The sequence below is a fragment of the Leopardus geoffroyi genome, chromosome B4 (genome assembly GCF_018350155.1).
Source record: "Leopardus geoffroyi isolate Oge1 chromosome B4, O.geoffroyi_Oge1_pat1.0, whole genome shotgun sequence".
Taxonomy (NCBI): domain Eukaryota; kingdom Metazoa; phylum Chordata; class Mammalia; order Carnivora; family Felidae; genus Leopardus; species Leopardus geoffroyi.
The window spans coordinates 130971294-130986504 of NC_059341.1; the positions used below are offsets into that span (position 1 = coordinate 130971294).

The window sequence follows — 15211 nt, forward strand, 5'->3', positions numbered from 1 at the left end:
CTCGGTAAGTGCCGGGGGCCAGGACGAGCAGCCCCGGTGTCTGCTTCAAAGCAGGTAAAGAAAGCCACCGTTCAGAGCTAGAAGGAATGTGCTCTGGAGGCACCCACCAGTTCCCAACTGTGCTCTGTGGAGAAGATTCCTGCTTCTCTCTGCTACGGACCTCCCCGCACGGTACGAGGAAGCGGAAGGGGAGTCCACGTCTGGCCCCGAAACTAAGCTTATCTGTGCCGCGGGACTGCCGAGCGGCTAACCTGGGGCCTGGAGGCCCATCCCTTGGGGAAGGGCAGGGGCCCGACTGGGAGCGAAGCTCAGCAGCCTGGGTCTCGGCAGGAGTCCGCACAGCAAGAACAAGTCAGGGGGTAACACGAGGCCCCGCCACCCGGGCAGAAACACTTACGTGCACAGAATGGACTGGTCCTCTCGGTCTGAAACAAAGAAGACATCAGGTTAACTTCTGCCGGATACAAAAGCCTCCCTCTCAGGCTTCTGAAGAGCTGCCCCTTCCCCAGGAGCAGAAGGTCTCAGCTGCAGCCCTTGCGGAGGGCCCCTAATGCCAGCCGGCATCCACCTGCCCGATGCCCCACTCGGACGGGTGCCAGTGTCGCTGGGCGTCTGCCCCTCCCCTTCCCCCACCACTCCGGGAGCTCAGCCTGCCCACCCTCACTGCCCAGCCCCCCCCCCAACCCAGGAAACCACCTCCAAGAAAGCCCATCTCCAGAGAGTGAGGTCTGTAAATCCCAAGTCTCGGTTTCCTTATCCATAGAGTAACTGTGCTACTAACTCCCTGACAGGATTAGCGTGGAAAACAGAAGTAACACATGTAACGGATGGACCGGCACGTCAACAGGACGAGCTCCGCAAATGGCCGCTGTCTACTTCCCCATCGCGAAGCGGGAGTCCTTAAGGAGGAGGAACAGAGGACTGCTAGTCAAGCCCCAGTAGAAGAGCACTGGCTGAGGAGTCTCAGAGGAGGACCAGCCACAATCAGAATTCGTGGTGCGGTACAGAAACCAGCGCTGGTGGTCTGGAAGGACACGCCCACTGGCTGCCACTACCCGGCCAGGGCCCTGCAGGATGGGACAACGGGAGAGTGACTCATGGCTCACTGTGTTCACGGCCTCAGGAGACGGCTTTAGCTGTTCAACACCAACAGACACCGCTCAGCTAGGTCACCTGCCTCCTGGCAAGGAGAGCCTCCAACGTGCCCAATCTCGGCGCGTATGCGTTTACACGCGTCTCCAGCCCTTGTCTGTGGGTCGCTCGGGAGGGAAAGAGGACATCCAGACAAAGAGAGGCAAGAATAAGCCTCCCACCCAACTCAAACGGCAGCGCCCCCCCGCAGCCCTCCCTCCGGCCCCCTAGCAAACATCAACAGTGTGGGGGTGCAAGGGAACTCAGCCAGACACCTCCACCCACACACCCCACACCCTGCTCACCACTGGGCACCTTCTCAGAGCAGCCCCTGGTCTCAACTTTCCCACCAAACGAGGTCCTTCAAGACCGACCTCAAGACCACGCAGCAAGGGCCCAGGGAGCCTCTGCAGGGTCTCCGGAAGACAGAGGGGGGGCAGGGAGGGAGCAGGGGCTAAGGGCTGGGGAGGACAGGGCAGTCCCCAGCACCCGCCCCCTGAGGACAGCGTGGCCACCAGCAAGGTCTGAGCAAACCCGGCTGTGATCCCAGGCCCTGGCGCCCCCACCCCCACCCCCTCACATCCCTGTGGGGCCAGCCCCCGCCGCGGACACGTTCAGTCACTGCTCCACAACTGGGCAAGAATGTACCTGCGCGGGCTGGCAAGTTGTAAGGCAGCAGCGGCCGACGCTACCATAAAAGGAAACATCCCCATCCCTTCCAGAAGGAACCGTTTTCCCAGGGCTGCCCAGGCCCCGTCCCTGGGATGGCTAGAATTCCTCTGATTGTGTGTCAGATGCTGAGCTGCCGAACAACAGGAAGCAGAGCCCGCAAACACACACGCGTGCAGACACACAGCCGCGCAGAGCCGCGGACAGGCTGCGTGCGGGCCCATGCGCTCGCGGGCACGCGCACACCCACGCCCGTGGACACACAGGTACGGACGCGGGTGTGCGTGAACACGAACACAGACGCGCACACGGGTGGCACACACAGAGGCCTGAACACGCTTCAGTTCCCGATTCTGGACCCAAACGCTAGGCGGCCTCCATGCACTACACCGCCTCCAGGCCTTCCTCTCCTGACCCTTCACCCCCAATCCCTGAAGCACCACCGTCAACACGGCCTGCAAGGACACACTCCAATGCTCTCATTTTATAAAGAAGTCTGGATTCGCTTTGCCAGAATACTCTTTTGGGCAAACGCTTTTGCAGACAAAAACCGATGGAGGCCTCTCTCGTCTCCTCAGCTCTGGTCTCTACCCCGTGGGGCCCCAAACCCACCTGCCTGCAGTGAAAGGACACCATGGCCCCGTAAGTCTGGAAAGGTCTTTTCAGTTCCTATGGTGGGTTTGGGTCTGTTATCTTGCAGCCTCACAGGAAGAGGCAGGGGACGAGGCGGGCACCGTCCCTGGTTTGCGTGTGTTTCTTCTCCTAGTGCTTCTGGATTTGTTCCTCAGCTCGGAAGCTCTTCTGGGTACAGGGATGGTTAGAATTCTCAGCAACCAGGAAGTTCTCTGCCTGACTCAGTTTAATCGGCCAGACCCCCCGTGCATTCCAGCGGGGACCCTCCTTAACACCCACTCCATAAGACCTTCCCCACAAGGTAACCTCGTGGCACACAGACACTCCAGAATTCAGGCTGCTGTGTTTTTGTTTGACTGTTTATTTATTTTTGAGAGAGAGAGAGAGAGAGAGAGAGAGAGAGAGAGAGACAGAGACAGAGCACGAGCAAGGAAGGGGCCGAGAGGGAGGGAGGCACAGAATCCAAAGCAGGCTCCAGGCTCTGAGCTGTCAGCACAGAGCCCGATGCGGGACTCAAAGTCACGAACCGCGAGATCTTGACCTGAACCGAGGTGTGACGCTTAACTAACTGAGCCACCCAGGCACCCTCAGGCTGCTCTGCTGTGATTGAAGTCCTTATTTGGGCCTATAGGGACTGAAGGCTTATTTGAAAACACCCTTCCTTCTGCCACACCAGGAGAAGGCAGGCAGACAGAAAGACGACAGGAACCCTATGGCCCAGAACCAGGCGAGTGCACCCATCAGAGGCAATCCAGTTCTGAGAAACAGGTTCCCTGCTGGGATGAAGGCATCAGCCTGACTGTGGCCCCTAACCTCTCCTGCCCAGCCCCTAACTTGGTGGGGGTTGGGTAGAGATGGGATTATAAAACCTCTCTCTAGTGGTTTTCAACTCTTTAAGAGCAACTTGCTCTCAGATAAACTCTTGAATTTCCAACTTGAAGAACAGGAGATAAACACCAGAGCTGCCTCGGTGGTGGAGACAGGGCTCCTTAGAACACACTTAGACAACCACTACCTGTGTGTCTGGAGCACTGACAGAAGAGAGAGGACAGCGTTCTGATTTCCACTCTGTACTCTCCCTAGAGATGCCTGGCCCCTTGACCTCTCGGAATCGGAGGCCAGGGCCTCACCAGCAGGGCTGCTCTAAGGACTGAATGACATGGGTGCCTGAAGCACGTGGTACAGCACAGACGCCTGGAAACGTTGTCCTTAATAACCCCAGGCCCTTTGCACCTCCCCTGTGCACCCTCCACAGAACAACCACAAAAAAGGTTTTAAGTTACATATGTTCACTGATGAGGCCATTCCCTTTCCCGATTTTATTTGAAACCCAAAATGTCCTGAGGCCTTTCAGAGCTGATACAGGCCTCCAGCCAGGGACAGGTGTTTCCAGCCGGCTCGGGAGGCCCAGCTCAGGTGGGAGGAGGGGAAACCTGACCGCAGGTATTTCACCCCAGGTACAGACTTCTGCTAGGGGCTTTATCGCTCACTTCCTCACTGAGAGGAGCTGCGATTCTTGTCCATAAAAGGCCACAAGGCTCGCAGAGTGGTGACATCAGCCCCGACAGGAAGTACACAAGGAAGAGAACGGGCCTGCTTCACCAACAGCCGCTGCCGGGACTGACTCATCAAACGCTCACTGAGCTAAGGGCTCCCGAGGGCCGATTGCTCTCAGGGGGCGCACCTGAGGAACGCCCTGCCCTCGGGACCCGTCTTCAGATCAACCAGGCTTCTAGAGCAGTGGAGATGGGCCAAGAAAAAGGAAAACGAAGGGCAGTCTCAGGTCGGGTGCATACCAGTGTGGGGCGACCCGTGACAAGCAGGCCTAAATTTCCCCCGCCGAGGCATGTGCCTGTCACAAAAACGGCAGACAGACCCCAGAGTGGCTCACGGTGTGAACCCTGCAGAGGGTCGCCCGGGAACAAAGCGCAAAGGCCTGCACTCCGGGGTCGGTTCTCTCAAGAGCCCCGTGGAGTGTCGGGCTCTCGTGGGCCACAGGGCAAAGCTTTCGCCAAGTATGAAACGTGGAGACACCTGTGGGTTCAGGCTCAGAACTTGGGGGCTGGGAAGGCCCCGGGGAACATCTGGCTCAAACAAGTCCATTCAGAGGGCAGGACACCGAGTCCCGGAAACCCTCCTACGTTGTCAAAGGCACGCAAGCTGGGCCACGAAGCCGGGCCTCCGGGTGTCTGGTTCTTCCCTGTGGACGCTTCCTATAGGGCAGGCCGCTCAGCCACCAGCAACGCTGCAGAGCAGGAGCCGTCTGCTTTCTCAGGAAGGGTTCCGGGGGCCTTACAGACCCACCTGGTACTTTCTCCAAAGCCAGACCCATTCACCCGGGTTGCAGGTGCTTGGGAGGCAAGGAGAGAGGTGAGAAAGGCAGAATGATGCTCCACGTCGACACGGGCCGCAGGCCAATGCTAGGCCTCAGGCCCCGTGTGTCGTGGAGCCTCTGGCAGAACGCCCGCCTCGCCGCCTGCAGCCAGGGACTCCCAAGCACACAGCATGGTAGGTGCCAACGGTCTCGCCAAGGCACGCGGGTAGGTCCAGACCAGGAAGATGCCAGATGCCAGAAAGCAGCTGGATGCGGCCCAGTGTCTCCACCCACACACTCCCCCAGGCGCGGCTATGTCCGAACCCCCGCCGAGTAGGCCCAGGTCTGTCCTTGCAGGAGGTTGAGAACGGGCGCCTACCCCATCAGGCACCTTCAATAATTAGAAAGAAGCCCCAGGGACCGCACTTAACGTTCACCATGGTAGAGGGCAGGCCAGGCCCCAAACAAGTCCTCTTTCGGCCGAAAGGCACCTAGCTGCTCACACCGGTGACTCCCGGGGCGCAGGCAGACCTGCCAGAAGCCACTGCTCGTCGTTGGGACACCTTGTCCCTGGGCGGGGCTGGGAGTGTGGGGCGGCTGCTGAGACAGCCCTGGCAGGTCTGTCAGGGTGGAGGGAAATTCGAACGTCACACGTGAGTGCCGACATCTCACAGCAAATGCCACCTGGCCGCTCAGAGAGATCGTGTCCCAAACGCTGGAAGGCCAGCCTGCCTTGCTCTTAAACAACGTTCCCCTCAGGGCAAAGGAGAGACAGGCAGGGGGGCTGGGCTAGGCCCACTAGAGCCCCAGGTCACAGCTCCACTGTCCAGGAGGGACGAAGCGAAGCATGGGAGGGAAGGACAGTGGGGCACCAGGAATGAGAGGGACTTGGCCAGACAAAGCTCAGGACCCACTTGGCCCCACATCAGAGCACAAACAGGCCTGGCTTTTAGAAATGCCCCCGTGATGAGTGTCGTCAGGCTTGGTGGAGGACAGCGGGAACACGGGTGCTGGGAGGCGAGCGGTTATAGCACGTGAAGCTGCGTCCCGAAGAAGCCAGTGGCCCCGGTCGCCTTGAGAAGGGGCCATCAAACGAAATGAAAGGCGTGTTGGTAACTGTTAGGCCAGAATTTGCTCCTGGGGCCTGGCCTCTGTCCTTGGCTTTCAGCTTAGTGTGTCTGTGGACCAGCAAAGGGTGGGGACCAGATCTTCATCGAGTCCCCAAGTCTGGCTGCAATGACGGCCTCAGCCCCGGCCAGAGCTGCCTGTTGGCCAAAAGAACATCAAGGGTCCTCAGAGTTCGTGGCAAAGGTGGCCACTGGGCCAACAGCCTTGGTCAAGACCAAAGGAGTTTGACAGAAGCCAGTTAGAGAATCCTGACTTTCACGCCAGCACACTTTCAGCTCTCTTACTCTTTAGTTTTAGAGACTTCGTCTTGTTCTCATCAGACAGCTTCATTCCTGAAATCAGGCAGGGGAAGGAAAGCAACCCATTCCTCTGAACACACGGACGATCAGTCCCGACCTATTGGAACACGGCTCTGCTGGAGACTGAGCCAGAACTGGACAGAACAGGAAATACGGCCGGTAAGCGGCATTCACAGGCCGAGAGGGAGGGGCGTGTCCAGGGAGGCTAAAAGCACAAAGCTCCTGGGCCATGACAGACTTTGCAGGTGCCTTCTGGTTGTTTGTCGTGGGCTGGAGAGGGGTAGTGACGGATACGCTGAGCCACACTTTGGACCACCCTCAAAATTTCAGGTTCCCGGAGGGCACCTCCTTCTCGCCTCCCACTGCAGATGGCCCAGAGCAAACCCCAGCGGACCCACTGGGTTGGCTTCAAAGCCAAACAAAAAAGTAAGCCTAAATAAAGCCGGATCCTTGAAAAGGATCCACGAACCGCAGATTCCTCTTCTAGAAAGAACATTTTACAGAAATGAGACGGATAGGCACGACCACATTATAATTAAGCAGCCTCACTCTGAGGACCGGGCTCTCCTACTGGGGGACCCGACGAAGCAGCCTCCTGCAAGGGGCTATAGGACAGCACCTCACCCCCACCCCGTCCAGACTCGGGTGGACCCAGGGTCGCTTGTCACAGCACGCCCCACCCCCGGGGTCCCCACCTTATGTCAACAGAGGATCCCTTTCAGCGTTGCTCAAAAGAGCCACCTCCAAATGCACAACGTTTTCCTGAAGCCCCGCCGAAGCCATGTCGACCCACGGGCCTCCGGCTGCCCGCTGGGGGCCGTGGACAAGATGGGAGACCGCGGGAGACCGCGTCTGCCCGAGCACGCCTGTGTGCTCTGCGGCCGCTGCTGGGAAGGTGGCTTTGACGAGTCACTTCCTATGCACACTGCTACCAGAGCCTGAACTCTCCCGAGTTGCTCTCAGAGGAGATTAAGAAGCCTGCCCTGGAGCGAGCATTTGGCGATCACCTCCGTTAAGTGAATGGGAGCGTGGAGGGAAAGAACGCAGGACGTGGAGGGCAGAGACGGTGAAGTCAAAACCTGATTGCAGGCCAGGCCCCTTGTCTCATCCCCGCAACCCCCCCCCCCCATGTATGTTTCCGTTGAGCCAAGAGGCAGACAAGAGGAGGAAGGCTCAGCGACAGCAGTCCCCCATCAGTCAGGAACCCAAAATGAGGGCAACCCCAGCCTCTCTTCTCCACACCACACCTCTGGCTCACAAGACAAGTTCCTCCTAAAGCTGAGGCTGCTGGCGTGGGTGACCCGTGCCGCGTCTTGTGTCAAAGCCGCTCCCACCAGCCCCGCAGCCCTAAGGCGAGGCGAGGCTCCCTGCTCTGTGCTAGGCTCTCTCCCTCCCCCTCAAGTTCATTCACCTGCCTCTCGGGACCTCCTCCAGGTGGGCCCAAGTCTGGTGCACAGAGACCACCTGCGGGCAGGGGGCACGCGCCCGTGAGGAAGGCAACCACACGTGGGCACTCGGGGCCTGGCCCCAGACCTCCCTGCGGCTGGCGGGGGCCTCTGCGTGCACGGTAGTGCTTCTCTGGCAGGGCCCGAGCCCCCTGGCCGGCACGTTCCTGCTTAAGTGGAGTCATCCCATCTGTGGTTTCCTCGGCCGTCTGTCCTGGTGCGTGTGTTCACGGTCAGGTTTCCCCGTCCCCGCGAAGCACTTCCCCAGCGCCTCCCCCGCTTGGCGCTTTTTTCCCTCAGAAAGGCCTCGGAAAGCAGAGAGTTCAACAGCAGCAGTTGGCAGAGAGAGTGTGGAGAAGGAACGAGGGCCTCCAGCCAGCCAGACACACAGAAGTCCTCCAAATGCCAGCCAGAGAGCGAGGGGCAATGGTGCCCCTGGGGGACAGGCACCGGGACGGGGGGACGGAATCAGGAGGCCCTGGTCTCTGGCGCTGACTGGGCAAGTCAGTTAGCATTCATCTCTGGGCCTGTCCCTTCACCGGTGAATTACAGGGATCACACTCATATACGAAGACAGCGCTAGAATTCCACCCCTGGGTCACCCCGGAGGTCAGTCTGCCGCTGAGGGCGCTCGGACACCCGCCGGACACTCTGAGCAGCTGCTGGGGCACCAGCCGCTTCTCCGGGCAGCTTCTGCTGAGACGCAGAGGTGGGATTAGCCCAGAGCAAAGGGTTAAATAGTTCTCTGATTAGTTTAGGCCTGGAATGAAAGCAGACCCCGCTGCCACTCCCCCAGACACGCTGGGAGCTCATTAAAATACCATGAAGTCACCGAAAGCGAACCGGACCTGGCATTCTACCTAATCGGCACAGAAGAGGTTTTCTGCTTTCGCTGGGGAGAGAGCTGCGCTCGAGTCAGATTCTTTCACTGGTCGGTTCTCCCCTAAGAACACGCACACAGCCTGACCCCCAGAGGGAGAGCCCGGAACGCCAGGTCCCGCCGGGAGCCCGGGGTGCCATTTCCCAACCCCATGGAGCCTCCAACAGGCCGCGTGCCGCTCCTGCCCCGGGACGTGCCCTCATGCCCCACAGCGCTATCCCCTGCCCGGCAAGGGGCTCACGCTCTCGTCCAGCGGCCCTTTACGGAATCCCGAGGACCAAGGACCGGCTCAATCCCCGAGGCAGGAAGAACCCATTCATGGCCACGGCAACATACGTGGAAAAGAAGCCAGGGTTGGGAGGGTGAACCGACCAAGTCACCGCAACTTTAATTAAACCCAAGGTCGAGGCTTAAAACAAACAGAACTGCTGGGCACGTCTGGGCTACACTGTAACCACTTGTTGACACACACCTGCCAGCCTTTCCGCAGGAGCCGGCCTCCCCGGTCCCTCCCCGACCACCCCAGGCCTGGGTGGCCACACCTTCCCCTGAACTCCCAGGACACCTGCTGCAGCCGCGCAATCGACACGGTGGCAGCTTGTCTTCTTCTACAGCCACGGCCCCAGATGTCTGCGTGCAAACACGTCCCATCCCTCCGCCTGGACTGCCAGGGTCTCCAGTGCCAGAGTAATGCACTAAACCTCTTGGTATTCCGGCACTTTCTACCTCCTCTCTCCACAGACTAATCCAGGGTGCCAAAGGCTGCCATGCCCCATCCTGTGCCCACGGCAGACAGCACTAATCAATCCCAGCAGCATCCCTTGGCATTGAGTCTTGGATCCTTGGCAAGGCGGAGGCACTACTGACCCACGGAAGCCGACACTCAATAAAACCACTCTGCAGTGCTGAGTCCGGTGGTTCCCAAGTGCAGGCAGTTTTGCCCCCCAGGGAACATCTAGTAGCAAAGTCTGGGGACGTTTCTGGTTGCCACAATGGAGAGGGAGGGTGCCGCTGGCATTTAGTACAAAGGCGCCAGGTTGCTGCTAGACATCTACAATGCACAGGACCAGCCCCCTACCCCCAGCAGAGAATTACCCGGCCCCAAAGTCAAGAGTTGCCAAGTTTGAGAAGCCCTGGCTCACTCTGACAAATAGGTAGGGTGACCATAGAATTTATCACCCAAACTGGGCTGCTCTTGAAAGTGAAAATGGACACCACTAATACTAACTGCAGGACAAGAGGCATACGTTAGGACTGAGGCAAACCAGAGCGTTTAAGAGATGAAAGGCAGGGAGGTCCCGGGAACAGGCAAAGAGCTCATCTCATAAAAGTCCCCAGACAAAGCCACCAACTACCCTATTTGGCAGAATAAATGCTAGTATGTCATAAGCCACAGGCAGCTCAGGGAGGAAACCTTTTTCTAGTTCCTGTTCAGGGAAAAAGCAGAAAAGGAACTATCTGGCTGTGCCTTTTAGGAGGTGAGTAGCAGAGAACAACCCTGTTTTCCCCCGAAGCCAGTGCCAAGGAGCTCATCTCAGAGCCCGCTGACCCCGAAGTACCACTGTCCGTAATTAAGTCCTGTTAAGTAACTTCCTCTCTGCTCCAAGAACAAGAGACCTGTGGCTAACTGCTTTGCAGGTCAGCTGTGCCCAGCGAGAAGGGACTCGGAAATATTCTCAGTGGGTCACCGTGGGGGCTCAGGGCTGCAGCAAGTCCAGCATCATGCAGAAGGTGAGGGAAAACGTCTCAGACGGAGGGTTAGAAATTACGTGGGCCCTGAACTCCCACAGATCATTAAAAAGAAGCACCAAGGCCCCTGTCTTCCTGGGCCCGCAGTGGATTGGCATCCCTGGTCTCCAAAGGATGAAACGCCCACCCACTTGCTCTCGTAATTTGGGAAGCCCCTCGCTTCCTATCAAGACCATTCCGTTAGGGCCAAAGCTTCCCGGTCAACATGAAGGAAAGCTCCAGCCTTCTGGATATCCCTTTCCGTTTTTCAATTATCTCCAACCTATGGAGCTGACTTGTGCTCCTCAAATTTTTTTTATTGCTGGATAAAAATTGGGCAAATCTCTTTAGGAAGGAGTCACGCAAGACATGGGAAGAAAGGCTGGGAGTCCAGTTCTAAGGACCCCCAGCTGCTGGTACCATGTTCCACATCATGACATTGCCCTTGCCACGATGGCTTGCCCGAAAGTAAAGGAAGGCCACATGCTAGAAAACCGTTCAAATCCAGGATCCGAGTGTGGGAACGTGCCCTAACTCAGCAACGCAGAGCTCAGGAAGACTCTGGGGTGAACTTGCACTGGGCCAATTAAGACAGCTAGGAGAAAACTGACTCATAACCTCTAGAGACACAGACTCAGGCTCTTCTGGAATCTCACAGAATGTTCTCCCACCAGACTGCTTTAGTTAGCACTTTAAAACAGACATCCCACTTTAAAAGTAATGGGCTGGTTTCCCCAAGAAATTTTCATCGATGTAAACATAAGCCAAAGGCTAGGCCAAACTCGTACATGCTGCAGAATTCATTGAGCTTGGCAATGAAATGCCTTCCCCACAACAACTATGTGTACGACACGAGACAGACCCGCGGGCCGCCCCTTCAAACCACTATGCCACAGATAAAGCTGCTAATACAGCAAGGTTCTCTATCACCACTGCCCAGCTTCGTGGCCAAGTTTAAAGGAATCAAGCAGGCGCGTGTATTCGGATTTGGAAAAGCACTATCAGTATGAGGTTTGGGAATACAGCCCGGCCTGGAAGTTGGGCTTGACTCAGAATGACATTGACATGCCGCCATAGGCCAAGCACCTGGCTAAGCTCGAGAATATAAAGGCAACATGGGCCCTGTCTGTGTCTAGGAGGGAAAAACAAGTCTGTGAGCACCTCAGTCAAATGAAGTATCACCAAATCTACTCCAGACATCCTCCCTGGAGGGCAGGAATGCCTCAGTCTGGTCTCTCACAAGGGAGTAGGGACTTGCCAGGCACTACAGGCAGCTGGCACGGGCCAGGCGGCCTGAGGCAGAAAGGCCTGGTAGAGAAACGGATGAGGTCCCCGTAGCAGGAAAGCCAGAGGCAGTGGAAAGCCGATGACAAAGGGCACTGCATGCTGCTGGTGGGTTGCAGAGTTACCTCTGGGGCCACGGAGGAGCCTTTTTGAGACTTTTGAAGATTCTGAATCAGGGGGTCTGATCAGATGTGCATTCTAGAAAGATGACCCTCTGTCAAAGGCAGAGGGAGGGCTCTATTAAGAGTGAAGGTTAAGAGGTCAGAGCAACAGTTCAGGCAAAACCCTGCAGAGGCCATAACTGAGGTCAGGGCCAAGGGACGAAAGAGGGGAAAGGGGGTTGTAAATATGAAGAGATAAAACCCATAGAAAGTGCTAATGGACTTGAGAAAAGGAGGGAGAAAGAGAGAGAGGAGAGCAGAGGAATCGCTGGGCCCGGGTGGCTGGGTAGACGGAGAAATGGCAGCCAGGAGCAAAGGGCCAGCATCAATCAGGCAACGGTCCCGATCCTCCCCCAGAATGTGCCGGTCAAGGCGCTCAACTGGATGGGTCCGTCATCCAGAGGAACAGCTGAGCAAGCGGTGAGACCGTGAGGAACACCGATGCGCGGAGGGGTGGCCAGAGATCAGGAGAAGCAGAGAGAGGGTCACACGGGAAGGAAGGGCTGTCACAAGGGGCGGTCAAGATTGTCCAACACTGGGGAGAGGTTAGGTAAGATGAGAACACGCGAGAGCTGTGGAAACAGCAACACAGGGAGGGTAACCTTTGTCAGAGTGGAGAAGTGCTGGGGCCAGCGGGGTGTGGTACTTCCTCTCTCAAGTTCCAGTGTGAGAAGACAGAGAGTAGACACAAGCTGGGGGGGGGGGGGGGGGGGTGCAGAATCCAAGAGAGACTTAGTGTCTGTTTCTTAAAGATAAGAAAAAGTTAAGGGGCACCTGGGTAGCTTGGTCAGTTAAGCGTCCAACTCTGGGCTTTGGCTCAGGTCACGGTCTCACAGTTCGTGAGTTCGAGCCCCGCGTCGGGCTCCGTGCCGTCAGTGCGGAGCCTGCTGGGGATTCTCTCTCTCCCTCTCTCTCTGCCCTTTCCCTGCTCATGCTTCCTCTCTCTCCCTGTCAAAATAAATAAATAAACTTTAAAAAAAAAAAAGAAAAGAAAAGAAAAACTCAAGTGCGTTTCCAGATTGTGAGGAAGCAACAAGAGAAAAGACACGAAAATCGAGGAGGAAAAAGGAGTACCTGGTAGAAGAAGGGACCTGTAAGTGAGGAGACTGGCACAGAGGGTCTTGACAAGAATGAGAAATTGCGATAACTAGGAACTCTATTTTTAGGGCTTCTAGAATGTTCTCTCAACATATAAACATGCCCTTTTTTTTTTTTTTTTTTTTAAAGCCTAAGTATGTGAAAGCAAGTGTTTATTTTTTTTTTTTTTCAACGTTTATTTATTTTTGGGACAGAGAGAGACAGAGCATGAACGGGGGAGGGGCAGAGAGAGAGGGAGACACAGAATCGGAAACAGGCTCCAGGCTCTGAGCCATCAGCCCAGAGCCTGACGCGGGGCTCGAACTCCCGGACCGCGAGATCGTGACCTGGCTGAAGTCGGACGCTTAACCGACTGCGCCACCCAGGCGCCCCTTAAACATGCCCTTTGATAGCCACTGGCCTCGGCTCTCACACTGGCTCAGAGACCTCCACGATGCACTGCGCCATCACCAACGCCAATCCAGGCCCTAGATCCCTGTGACCGTGAATGTGGATGAGCACCTGCAAGGGTGTCCACGAGGCTGCACGTGAAGACTGAGCCACAGGGACGGTCAAGGCACTCACCTTGCATCATACTCCTGTAGGCAGTGTCTGTGATGGCATAGATGTGGGGGGGCATCTCGTGCCTCTTCTTGCCCTTGTACATTTCCACGATCTCCTCGGAGTAGATGGGCAGGTTCTTATAAGGATTGATGACCACACAGAACAGGCCTGAATAGGTCTAAAGAAAAGAGCAGCAAACAGGAAAGGGTTAGGCAGTCTTGATTCTCAAGGGGGTGCAAATTGGGTGGCAAAGTTATCTGCCACCAAGGGCCCGGATTCGGGCTGCTGTGAAGGCACCCCGGGGCGCCCTAACTCTCTGTGCCGCGCCCTGCCAGGCCCGCTGCGGGGGCACGGACACCGGCACCATCTCTGCTCACTCAGCAAGGGTCCTCCCCTGACGGTGTGACCGCTGCCAGCTCTGTGCGCCAAGGAGCAGGTGCCTCGGGCAAGAGCCATGGCAAGCTGCGCAGACTAGTCCAGTGACAAAACTCAGATCCAGGGACAATAAGAGATGTGTCTGCCGTCACGAGATGCACAGAGAGAAAAGAACCGGGCTGCAGCAAAAGCAAACTGGGCAGAAACACAACGCATTCCGCCCTCAAGGACTCTCGGGGAGACAGGCAAGCCTACACTTTTCCAGCATCGGGAAAACCCCGACCAAACCTTTTGTGGGCTAGTATATCGCTGACAGCTCTCCCTCTCGAATCATCTAGAGACATTCACGTGAGCATCCCTCAACTCGACCATTTTCATGTCCCCCGTGAGCCTTCTCCAAGACTCGAGTCTTCTCAGAAGGGGGAGCCCGATTAGCCAACACCCTTCACGTGAGGCACCCAAAAATACACCCAATACTCCAAGTCTGACCTAATGGGATTAAAATCCGACCCCAGAGTCAGCCGTCCTGAGTTCAAATCCCAGCAAGGGCCAAGTTTCTTAACCGCCCTCTCCCTCCATTTCTCAATCTGTAAAGTGGGGACAGCCGGACTCTATGCCTCCCCGAGCAGTTTTCAGGATTGGCACGCACCCAGGACAGCCTTGGAGAAGAGCTCTGAGAAGGTCAGGAAAGCAGGGTCCAGTGGCAACTGGCCAGACAGCTCTGTCTTTCTTCAGGGGCTTAAGGTAAATTCGTGTTAACTTGTGACTACTAATTCTTTTTCTAATAACCTGCTCCTTTGTCTTCCAAGATCTGTCTCCCGGGCCAAAAAAAAAAAAAGACAGACTCCGAACAAGTTGGGCATGACTCCTGAAGCCACCCAGGTGGTAGGCGCTCAGATGGGGGGGGGGGGGGGACGCGGCCCAAGCCCCCTCTTCCGAGGACAACACACCAGAGTTCCAGAAGCAGCCACGCAAAGCTGTAGTTCACACACACCTGCAGCCCTGACTCTGTTGAGTGACAGCTGAAAGCCATGAAGCAGTTAACGGCAAAGCTGGGAGCAGCCCTTGGTGTCCCCCTCCCCCTCCCCAGGCCAGACCTCCCTGGTCAGAGGCCAGTTCTCTGAACTCCTATCTTTTTGTTTTCCTCATTACAAGTGGCCTCCACCCTCACTGTCCACGGCCGTGCCCCTCGGTCCAATAGCAGCCAACACCCACAGGGCACTGTGCTATGTGTCAACCCAGCCCCATCCCGCCCTGCCCTCTCCGCTCCTGCCAAAACGGAAGATGGGTCTTGTGGCTGAACCCCAAGACAGGTTCCACACGGGAACCAGTCGCAAGGACAAAGCCCTTTCCAGCTGCGGCCAAGGGCTACGGCACGTGGACTTTCCAAACAGAAGTTAAAGACTCAAAGCAGAATTCCAGGAGAGCCCGGGTGGCTCAGTCGGTCGAGCCTTCGCCTCTTGATTTCGGCTCAGGTCACGATCCCAGGGTCGCGGGATCGATCGAGCCCCGTGTCAGGCCCC

General features: G+C 56.9%; 1 protein-coding gene across 1 annotated transcript in view; it reads right to left on the reverse strand.

Annotated features, from left to right (window-relative positions):
• The window catches only part of MYH9 (myosin heavy chain 9), a 91881-nt gene that overhangs the window by 41338 nt on the left and 35332 nt on the right, over nucleotides 1–15211 (reverse strand). Inside the window, exons 3-4 of the mRNA XM_045462928.1 lie at nucleotides 13335–13491; nucleotides 398–425 (exon numbers count right to left, since the gene is read on the reverse strand). Coding sequence (XP_045318884.1) covers nucleotides 398–425; nucleotides 13335–13491 — 185 coding nt within the window. The remainder of the gene's footprint in view (nucleotides 1–397; nucleotides 426–13334; nucleotides 13492–15211) is intronic.